The sequence below is a fragment of the Cryptotermes secundus genome, unplaced genomic scaffold (assembly GCF_002891405.2).
Source record: "Cryptotermes secundus unplaced genomic scaffold, Csec_1.0 scaffold795, whole genome shotgun sequence".
NCBI lineage: Eukaryota > Metazoa > Arthropoda > Insecta > Blattodea > Kalotermitidae > Cryptotermes > Cryptotermes secundus.
In genome coordinates, this window is record NW_019745094.1 from 340,809 (window position 1) to 352,944 (window position 12,136).

General features: G+C 38.8%; 1 protein-coding gene across 5 annotated transcripts in view; it reads left to right on the forward strand.

Annotated features, from left to right (window-relative positions):
- Positions 1-5,608: 5,608 nt before the first annotated feature.
- The window catches only part of LOC111874979 (poly(U)-binding-splicing factor half pint), a 69,753-nt gene continuing 63,225 nt past the window's right edge, over positions 5,609-12,136 (forward strand). For all 5 annotated transcript variants that reach the window (XM_023870905.2, XM_023870907.2, XM_023870902.2 and 2 more), the window contains exons 1-2: positions 5,609-5,772; positions 9,316-9,400. In XM_023870905.2, coding sequence (XP_023726673.1) covers positions 5,725-5,772; positions 9,316-9,400 — 133 coding nt within the window. In that variant the 5' untranslated portion in view covers positions 5,609-5,724. The remainder of the gene's footprint in view (positions 5,773-9,315; positions 9,401-12,136) is intronic.

Consider the following 12,136-nt stretch of genomic DNA (forward strand, 5'->3'; position numbering starts at 1 on the left):
AGAAAGACGACAACCACTAGTGTCCTTGCAGTAATCACTTTTAAACATCATCGTCAGCCCCTCATTGGTTTACGGAACTCTGCTTCCTTACCAATTATTTTAAAGAATGAAAAGTTTGAAGGACCGTTTCGTACTAACGATATTGAGAGTCTTTGAAGGAGAAACTAAGAAAGGAAAAAGAAAAGGTCTGTACCAGACTTGAAAATATTAATAATTATAGATGAGTTTCCACTCATTAACAACACTGGTGTTTCGCCTATGAGATGTCTAATTTCTCCTGTTTAAAGTTAACTCACCCCTGATCAGATGTACTCCTCAAGTACATCTATAACTGCAGACACAATCCTAATCGGGAGCTCGGAAGTAGCCCTCATCCCACCCAGTAATGGTTTTGAACCCCAGCGATTTCGATATTTTTGTCAAAATGTTAAGGGACATTAGTGGGTTCGCGGACAATGTTTACGCTTCTAATCATAAAAATTTACTGTCTTACTGAAAACTGGCTAAATGATAACGATCTTTAGTCAACTTTTCCCTGCCACTTATTCAGTATTCTGCGCTGACTGAAACTATTTAAATTTCCACACAACTCGAGGCGATGAAGTACTAATTGCAGTTTCAAATTTATTACAAGTTGTAATGCGGAGACATGGTCCTGAAATTGCTAAAGAATATAAGAATGTGTGTGGATTGAAATACTTGTCAGTGACAATTTCAGTCTATTAGTAGGAAATTGGTACTTTCGTCTGATTGTAATATCACAATTATTGACAGTTACGAGTACTTAAGATTCCTGAAACAATATTTGGGGGGCGTGGGGTTGGGTGAGACTGAGTCCACTTGTTACGTGGGCTACTAATTTGCCTGGTGTACCAGCCCCGGATGATGGATGATGAGTGTGGAGCAGTGGGTGGAATGAAAATTGGCAGGGGAAATCGAAGTACTCGGAGAAAACTTGCCCCAGTGCGACTTCGTCCACCATAAACCCCACATAAATTGACCTGGACTCGAACCCGGACCGCCGCGGTTGGAATTCGGCGTCTAGCCGCCTTAGCTATGACACGGAATAGGAACAAATTTTAAATGCACAACAACATCGAGTAATCATGTTAGGCGATTTTATTGTGCCTAACTATAACTGGATCAATGGCACGCCAGTTTCCAGTTCTTAACTACTGCAATGAATTAAACGTCAATGTATCTCAGTCCGTCAATAATGCAACAATTATTGCGCAACGCGCGCATCAAGGCAGTGTAGCAGTTTGGACGCATTGAAACACTGAAGATGGCCATCTATGGCCGAAACATATTGTGTTAAGTTTTAAATGGTGAATGTTTTAATAATTGTTGCATTATTGACGAACTGTTATACACAGACGTTAAATTAAAGATGTGCAACAGAATGCTGAAATACAGAATTGCTACAATGAAATTAAAGGAAATTTAAATCACAAGTCCACATTCTCTCTCCATCTTGATCAACGATGTAACTCTATCATAAGTAGTGCACTGCTCCATCTAGTGTTCTCAGTTATTAACCACATAAGAGCTTCAATTTCAAGCTGTCCCGTGGCCACTCCTGTTCAGTACCATCCACCGCTTCTTCTTGATTTCAATTTAATTGTTAACTCTTATCATATAGCCCTGGGCAGTCACCGCAGCTATGCTCAAGGTGATTACCTGTTGCTCTATAATGTCTTCCATCATTTTGACTGGTCTTGTGTTCTTAATGAAAATCCCGTCGACTCTGCAGCGAATGTTAAAAAATCTCACTGCCACAGTGCGTGGAGCTATAAATTTAGCCACTCCTTATATAAAATACATCAATTCTACCCTTCCACATTGGTTTTCTAATTCTTTAAAATATTATATTAAGAAGAAAAATCAACACTTCAGGAGGTACAAGAAATCAGAGTATGATCACAAGTACGAGTATAATGTTATTCTTATTATCCCAAACAGCTTAAAACCAACATTAAAGTAGACAGGTTTCTTTGGTTAAAATCTATCAATGATAATCTGAAAACTAAACCTAAAGACTTTGGAAATATATCTCTAATTTTAAAAAAGAATGACCATGTTGTCACCGAAATCAAAAATTGGTTTCAGTCACATTTTTAATATTGGTTCGTTACAAGGGAAGATTCTCACTCTGTTGAAGCAAGCGGCCGTCGTGCCTGTGTTCAAGAAAGGTGGTGGTTGTGGTGGTGGTTGTGGTTGTGGTGGTGGTGGTGGTGGTGGTGTCGTTAGTATTTATTATTGTATTGTTGTTCGGAGGAAAATCTTAGACACGGGGCATTCTTATGGCTATATAACTGATACCTGACCACATGTACAGGTGGCAAATTGGACTGTTTAACAGTCTTCATGGATTTTAATGCATAAAAAGACTGTAAGAGATGGTCATAAGAAATGAAAGTATAATGACTTGCACTCTCAACGCTATCTGTATCCAGCCACCTCTGAAGGTAGGACAGAAGGTGGCAGCACACACTTGTTTTCAGTTGGAATCTTTGTTATGAGCAATTCCATTTTCCGGTCAAGGACAATATCATCCTTCTTCATCCACCAGTACATCTGGCTGTAGAGGATGGCTTCGTTGGAAGGAACAGCCCATAAGACCTGTAGAAAGGGTGCTTTCACCGTAACTCTGTGAGTCGTAGAAGTCGACGAAAAGGGAAGTCTCGAATCTGGGATAGTAAAATATGGTCATGAGTTCCATGGTACTCGGACCCGAGAATGACTATGCTGAGTTGGGCCAGCAGCAATTGTAAACGACCGACCTGTCCTCTCGTCATAGAGAGTGCCCCACATCAACAAAGCTGTAACCGTTCAACAGTAATACTAATAAGTGTCTGGTCATATGGCTCAGATGGGTATTTATTCCAAGAGAGACTGGCCGTGACATAAGACCCGACATGGAGTTCTCCAGTGGTTCAGGTTAGTTCTTTCTAAGGAACCCAACAGAGTAGGTGTCTCCCACTAATCTGAAGACGGAAATAGGTCCGGTTTACGAAACTTTGAGTTCTCTACCCTTTAGAATACCGGACAATGGACAATGTTCAAACCCCAGTAATTCTGAGTGTTGTACTAAAAGCTTCCTACAGCGAGCTAAGAAAATTACGTTCAATGAGCAGTGCTCTGACAATAGGACACAGACGGATCAACAGATATGCCTCCACACGAAGTGTCCTTTTCCTTCTTTGTAAAGAACTACTAAAATATTAACTGTTCCGTTAGTTTCTCTTGGTCTCCAATCTGTTATCTGTTTCTACATGATTTAGTCAAGAGATTCCAAAACCATTGTCCCATCAAACCAGTTGCATAAATATTTGATAACACGACTTGTATCTTAACCGTCAGTAGTTTATTCAGTTACTTTGTGACTTCATAGTTAACTGCTAAGAGAATGTAACGAATGATAAATGAGAAAATTCTTGCGGGAAGGGAGGCTTGAAATAATTATAATCTCTGTTAAATACGTCGGATACAAATAACAACACTTACAGCCAGTTACCTAATCATTTATTTTCATATACACAGATGTGTTATTGTGAGGAACTTGGAAATATCTTTCGCACTTTATCTTAGTAATGAATATGTTGGACCTTTCACCAAATGGCCTTTGATACAAGCTCAAAAAGGCTTCGAGCAAGTATAAGTAATATGATCGTTAACGCCCAGGTTGGAGGGGTAGAGGGATGGACGTTATTTTATAAAGTTTCGGTAGCTACCACCACCCTCCCGTACCTACGGGGAATTTCCTTTGGAAGCGAGCAATGCATAATATTGATTACAAAAAAGGAGATAGTTAAATACATTATAATTTTCATTAGGTACATACTGTTGCATGGTTGCCGAACGGTCACTACATTATTCTAGCTGCAGCGGGTCTGTAGTCTTGACACTACATTCCATTTCCTTAGTTTAGCTACACAAGCCACCGTTCAACTTACTTTGGATGGTTAGGCCGGTAGTGGCCGCAGTACCAAGTGGACTCAATCTCACACCACCACCACTACCACTAATAATAATACTTTGGATGGTAATGAGGGCGACTGTAGAGAAGAGAAGTTCTCGAAGGTCCATGGTTATCGGCTGAGCTGGCCTACTGTCGACGTATTAACCAAATGTCGGAGGGCTGTCAACTGCTCTAAAATTTTTGTCAGTATACCTGTGTCTGCCGACCCCTAGATATTTATCGTATAGTCACTGCTGAGTCAGCATCCTATACTGTCCACACTGTAGTTCTGGTTACACTAGATGTCCCCATGTAGAACTCAGTAATATTGGAGTTGGTGATCAATGCTGTGATGGCTACACTAAGTTACTGCACTTCTTTCTACAGTGTCTTCCCGGTGCTGCTAAGTCAAAATTCCACCGTGATGGTCTTAAGAGCATAACAATGATAACAGAGGTCAGAAGTAAACATTAAGCTTATGGATATAACCGTCAGTCCTCTAATGTTTAGCGACATGGGCTCTGTGTGTGTGTGTGTGTGTGTGTGTGTGTGTGTGTGTGTGTGTGTGTAAAAGGTGAAGTTGTCCCCGTTCCTAACCAATTAAGCACTACGCCATGAAGATGTGTGACGGGGTGGATGTATAGATTCATGTATTCGCGACCTCGGCAGTAGTTGGAGGTGACTCAGCTTCACACTCCGGCCGCTTTACCCCCAGGGAAGGAGCCTCAGTACCATTTGGATAGGAGGCTGGGTGGGCCCAAGAACCAGACTGGACTACGTGGAGTAAGATCTTGCCCCTACCGGGATTCGAAATCCGACCCCTCGGCTGTCAAACTGGTAGCCGCTCGTTATTCCGATTGCGCTATCCCGGCTCCCACATATGTATTATATATAGCGTATTACAGAATTATTTACTTTACCGTATAGATTTTACTAACTGTGGAAACAGTGTAAAATCTGGCTTTTAAGTTGAACATTAAAATAATTATGTTCATGAGCATAGTTCTATCACATTATTTGGCTCTGTGTAGCAACTGAAGTTGAAATAATATAACGTAAAAACTATTCATGTGTGGTCACCTCAGTTTTCTATTTACAGTCCCAAAGCATCCATGGTTCTGGACCTCTCTTAATGCCTGGGTGATATAGCGTACTTTATTTCCCTAATGAAATACAGTTATAAATGTAGTTTTTGCCAAGCGGTTAAAAGAACTTAATTCTATAATAAGGTTGATTTGTCGACATTTGTGACAGAGATTAGATTTTGCTCATTGATTTTCTATCTCACGATATTCACCCTTTCACCTATCCTGCGCCTTTGAGATTTTGGTTATTTTCCGACAGCGACGAAGTGCGTTCAATGTGCTATTTTATCTTTCAGATAAATAAACTTTCATAATTTTGCTGAATGGCCTGGAATTTGAATGAAGTTGATTAGCATATAATAGCGTAAAGGTCAGAAACATAAGCACACAATTCAACGGCGTATTTGTTTTGTGTTTTATACATAATGAGTATATTATTTTTAACTAGGACGACCAGCATGAAGCTTGTAGAAAGCACTCAATGATCATTGCGCTCGTCGTGTAGGACATCCGAAGGTACACCCATTTTTAGAAGGCTGTGAAGTTACCCCACGCTAGAGGAAGTCGATGCGGATGCCAGGTAGATAGTGTTATGGCGGTTGTAGAAATAAATCGACGACATGGATCGTTGGAAATATATAGTTTATTAAGCTTGTAGTCTTTTAACTCCGTTGGGGAATGGCTGCAACAACAAATTTTGGTGCAATGAATGGTACATTGAACATGGTAAGTACATATAAAGGTTTTAGATTATAATTCTTATGTGATGTTCATTGTGGAGCTAAACGGCGTCATGAACTTTTCCAAGATGGACGAATGTGTTACCACAATTGTAGAATGCCATTTTTTTGGACTTTCCTCTTGAATGTAAATAGTGCCGAGAGATCGGAAACGTTTATTCTGTTGTACAGTAACAGTGTAAAGTCCATAATGCGTACTTTAAAATGTTAGAACTTCCAGGTAGTATTCAGCCCCGAAATACGCATTTGAATGTGCTGCAAACCCGTTTGTCTAAGTGAGATTGTACACCACGGTAAGAATTCCAGAGCGGAGAGATTATGATGAATTTATAGGACATGAATAAAATGAAATTTATGGTCACCGGATATAGACATACTGCTAAACGAGCATGTTCATTACAATGGTGTTAACAAAAAATAAAGAATATCTAGAAATGGATATGCGTATACAGATCTTGAAAAGTTTTCTTTATTGCATTCAAGAGTAAATGAAATATAAACCACATATAAAGCAGAATGAAATTTGCACTATGATATAAATTCTTATGACCTTATTTAATATGGACATTTATTTATTAATATGACCATAATATGTTTAAATACGTACATAACCTAATGTGGCAATTATTTTTAATTGCCACATTAGGTTACTTAACAATCCTTTACCAATAATAGTTCTAGCATAATATAAGTAAAATTATAGTTAAGTTGTACCAGGTGTAAGTTTCCGGACTAGGTCAAAAAGTAAATGCTGGTTTAACCATTGTTTCTCCATGCTTCGAAAGCACCATGGAAGTCATTTTCCCTGATGGTGTCGAGTACCACTTGCGACTCGCTTTGGATGTCAGACGTTGTTTCAAAATGTCCCTTCAATTTCATATTAAATTTGGGAAACAAAGTGAAATCATAGGGGGCCAAGTCCAGCAAGTAAGGAGGTTGGGGTTTGAAACCCATTTTGTTGTTAGTCACAAACTCTGGTTTTCAGGGATGTGTGGGCTGGCGTGTTTTTATGATGGAGCAATGTGGCACATATTCAAATTATCCTTTAAGGTCTCCTGGCAAATTCCATGATTGGTCCCAACAGTGTCTGTGAGATCATGGATTGTTTGGAAACGGTCTTTATGGATGAGTTCTAGAATTTTTTTAACATTTTCTGTCATGCTGGTTCTTGGTCACCCTCATTGTTTGTCATCTTCAGCCGACACTTGACCAGCCATGAAACATGAATGCTATTCAAAAACCACTGCCCAGCCTAAAGAATGTTCTCCAGAAGCCTCACAAAACATTTCAGCGGTTTCAGTAGAGGATTTACCAAGCTTCGCACAAAACTTGATGCAGACACGTTGCTCGATTTTGCCATCCATCGAAGACGAAACACGAAATTGAGAAAGCACTTGTGTAAAAACAGTGGGTGTTCACAGTGCGGTGTCACGTGGCAGACCCATGCAATAGGCTTGCGGAAGTGTGACCATGGTCTCCCCTCTCATCTCTCAATGAGACAGTTGCAACAGTAACAGTATTGGAACTCTCTGATAGCATTTGCCTCTGTCATATGATAGATTTTGGTTCTAGAACTGTGATAAAGTACATATTGATGCTTAAGAGCAGTGGTTCCAAACCTTTGTCAGACTGCGGCCTGGTAAATTCTTTTATATATATATATATATATATATATATATATATAAGAATAGGGCCTGTGTAATTGTTGCCATGGCCTGGTGAATGAGAAACACTGCTTTAGAGCTATGGTGGTGTCACAATCACGATACAGGTATTCTTTGTTATATGCAACTTTGAAAAATGCCATTTTATATTAATGCAGTCAATTATTTCAGATGAGTGTTAATTAATAGTCTTTGCTTAACTGAGAATTGTGTCAACTTTCAACTGTTTGCCAACCAATTGAGAGTGCTGGGGAAAGGGGAGTGAAATATTATGTGGGTGACAGGAAAAGTGCAGGAGGTGAAGGGGAAATTTGGCATAACCTCATCTCCACACCTTTTCCCACTTGAGAAATCATGTGCTGGGAAGCAAACGAAGGTGGATGGTTTCTTTCAAAGAAGCTGCTGTCAGCAGAGCAATGAAATACCTTGCTAGTGGGGTGGCACTAAGTCCCTTGCACTGCGGCCATTTCTGGCCTATTGTACCAGACTGAAATACCTTAGTGAATTTTCATTATCAACATAAATGCAGAACTCAATATTGCTGATTTTTTTTCAATCAATTTAGTTTGCTTCTGTACCACTCCAATTACTTTCTTCAGCCATCTCCTCGTATATTTTTTTTATTGGTAGTGGGGAGGGACTAAGTCCCTTGTACTGCGGCCACTTCTGGCCTATTGTGCCAGCCCCAGATGATAGGTGAGGGTGATTGTGGAGCAGTTGGTGGAATGAAAATTGGCAGGGGAAACCAAAGTACTTGGAGAAAACCTGCCCCAACGCCACTTTGTCCACCACAGATCCCACTTGACCAGACCCGGGATTGAACCCGGGCCACCACGGTGGGAAGTTTCACTCTCTGCAACTTTTAAACAAAAATGTCTTATAAATTGAGGAATATTTATATACATATATTCGGGTAGCTGAACAATGTGAAAGGTTTGTTACACATTGTGATGATGGTGTCTTGGTAGCTCAATATATGTAAGATCTTTGTACTATCATCCAGTTTGGAGTTGCTATTATAGAATAGAAGTCACAAGTTAGATTTCCTTTGGTTCATTTTACTTTTTAATAATTTAAGGCCCTCTAGTAGCACAGATGCCCCAATCCCCTATATAAAATAACCAGTTCCACAACACACTCATAACATCACGCTGCACACTTGATAGGCAACAGGCATAGCTAAAGTACACATTTCCTGCAATAACAATATACAACTTGTAGGTGTCCCATGAAAAGAAAATACTAAAGCAGTTTATGATTAGACATTACAGAGACAATACATGTGGCATAGAAGAACTACACTTTGACTTCATTAAAAAACATTGTAAATATGAAGAGAAAAAAACAATCACAGTAGCATGGAAGGCACAGCATTTCCACTGAATTTCAGGACAACTGATGATGGCCGAGTAGGCTGATACATGTAGTGCAGTTACAAATTTTAAAGGGACACTAAACAACTGAAACTAAATTCTAACAGCCACATTTATATTTATACCCACAGAATATGCTGTGAGTGGTCCCATTGTATGGTGCTGAGGGAACTGGGCAGTCATCACAGTATGTGTTCATCCACCATTCTCTCAGTGGCATATGATGGAAAGCTGAGAACATATCCTGTGGATATAAATACAATGTGTGGCCATAACACTCATCACATCAATCCCTAATGAACGAGATGAAGACAGTCTCTGAAACACTGGATATTAATGTTAAATTGACATAACTGATTGTCCAAGAAGACTTATTTTCATAATCACTTTGAAAACTTCAAATTGTACATGTTATTCTTGTCTGCTCATTGCAGAAGAAATTTTCATTTTGTTTCTGCATTGACCAGCCAAATTGTTTCCTCTGTGTTGCAGTCTACTCCACCACCCCCATTGCCACCACCACCACCGCCACCACCAGGCGACTGTGAACCTCCACTCAAGAAAATCAAGGTGGAAGGTAAGTTAAAGATGCACAGGAGTTGTGTGTGTGTGTATAGACACCACCCATTGTATTTGAGTGTAGGTTTACTTATGTTTGCATCTACATCTTTTAGAACACTGTAATAGTATAACATTAAGTGCATAGCTGTAAATGTTACATAGTAATAAGCATAATTAACTTTGATTTATTTTATATTAAAATTGGGGGCAATAAAAGAGAATGGTATACTAATCTCCATTGTCTCTCTCTGTTTCTGAGTTGTTACAGGATTACTGTGAAGCCAAAAGCAAGTGATCCACTATGTATACTACCAGTGGAGAAATGTGACTTCCATCTTTTGTGTTGTGCACAGGGAGGGTTGGGAAAGGGGGAGAGGCAAGGATATCTGTTTTACCGTACTTACTCGAAACCATTGTCGTGCTTTTCCTTCATTTACAGAGAACATTCACCAGGGAAACTTACTGTAATAGTTTCCATGTTGAAGTATGAACACAGTTCTCCAAAGTTCAGTGCTTTATAAATAATTTTAAAATCTAATTCATATACAACCGTCTTTTTATGAAGCCGTCTGTTAGTTTCATTTTCTGTTGAACTGACAAGAAAATAAAAATAATATCGCATTGAATATAATACTGTTATGACACATCATGCCCTCAGCATGATCCAGGTAAAGCAGTTTTGAACAATTTCACAACTTAAAATTCATTGTTCCAAATTTGGATAGAGTAAAAGTAAAAAAAAGTAATGCTGTCTCTGTACCAGGCCGTGAAGGCCTATAGGGTTGTGAGGTGAGGGTCCCACATTATGTAGACAGTCGGCTCAAAGATGGCGGTAAGGTTGTCAGTCTTACATGTCAGCTGCACTTTACTCCTCAGGAAAATTATTTAATTAATTCCTGGTGCTTATTTCTGTTAGAGGCTGAGTCGACCCCAGGACTATAGTGCGGCTGGAAGGATTAGGTCAATTGAAAAATATCAAGTGACCTCATCAGAACTTAACCCGCGACCTTCCATCTTGTAGCATAGCCCCTCAACCAACTATGCTACTGTGTGCCCCCTTGTTCAAAATTTGGATGTGTGAGAGAAATCAACTGAGTGTAATTTAAGTATAAATGAATTCCTCTTTTACACATATAAAGAAACTGTTCTGAATTTTTTTGGATGTTTTTATCTCATTCAGAGGTTTCATGCAATGTTTACATTAATTTTACTTTGTTTTGATACTGAACTACATAGAGAAAGAAGAGAGGAGGTGTGTGTGGCTAACACACTGAGATGAGTTATTAGTGGTGCTGGCCATTGGTTTGAACTTCATATGCCTTGAGGCCATGGTCTTCTGAGCCTTCCAATGATTTGCGAAGTCAAAGTTATGGACCCTGATACTAGATTTTCCTTCTGTATGTCAGCACTGCATTAGTACAGCGTTCTGTTGAGTAGAAGAGTGTTTGAATTAATGTCAGATGATCCTATAAAATAGAGTGTTTTTGTTACAGACCACGTAAAACTAAAGGGTGTGCAAATGTAGGCACATACTACTTGTGAAAGTTTTTAAACAAATGGGGTCAGGTCGCAGTTTGAATTTATGATATGAAGTCTTTAGTCACTGAGAAATTACATTGAACTGCCTCCCTTCTCGTCTGTGCTTAATCGAGTAAGTACGGTAGTATAGGTGCTTTTGACTGCAGCAGGAGGTTGGTTATAACCTCTTCTCAACATAGGGCTTGGTTTGTTGGTTACTTTATTGTAATTACTAAGAAGAATAGCACTCACTCATTGCAAAGTTAATTACACCTTTGTGGAAAATTTAAATGTTGCTGAGGAGTGAACTTTTGTTTTAGTTTGAACAAGTTGAGAATTAAGTGTTTTTACCAATAGAGTTAGGGTTGATTTTGTAGCTGCTGTCTCTCAAACTGCCATTGGAGTTGTTATTTTCACTGGTTTCTTTAGGTTTCTGGAGGTTCATTTTAAACTGGTTGAATTATTCAGCCTGTGTAGCACTGACATTGAGTTTGACATAGAAGTGCAAAGGTTTGGGAATGGTGGATTCATATAGTGAATCTGGACATTTTCAGTCATAGTAAATGTGTGAGTGCTTTAATATATGAAAACAATCTCTGTTCTCTTAAAACCAAGCCCTGGGTAACACTAAAGCATTATTTGTCATCAAGTTTGTATTTTCGTGGTTCTTTGCATCTAATTGATTAGGGAGATTTGTTTCGTACTATACAGTTTGGTGTTGATATGTCACCATTAAGGTTGATTCTGCTATTCCTCTGCATTCCAGATGGTGCCCATTATACTCAACAAAAATAGTGTCATAATATTGTGCACCAGAGTAAGGCATTGCAAATCTTGTAAAGTTCATTTTTCTGGTATTATTGTCCTGTGTCACATTCCAAGTTTTTTGGTTTATTTTCCCAGTGTTAATTTTTGTGTTTCACATATATGAAGTCAGTTTGAATGGTCAACACAGTTGACTATTTCAAAATTAAACTTGCTGTACCTTAAAATGTCTTATGTTTTGTGTGCACATGTATGCACTTGTAAATGAAATGCAGTAGTAAAGCCATTTAAGATATTTTGTCTAAACAACTGAATCAGGTTGGAATGAATTGATCATAGATGTAGCTTTTCAGATTAACTACATTGTAACCATAAGAAATAGTAGTACGGCTTAGAAATGAGATAAGCGTTTTATTTTTGAATACTAGTTTTTAAACAAATTTCACTACAGTGAAAGTTCAAAATTAAA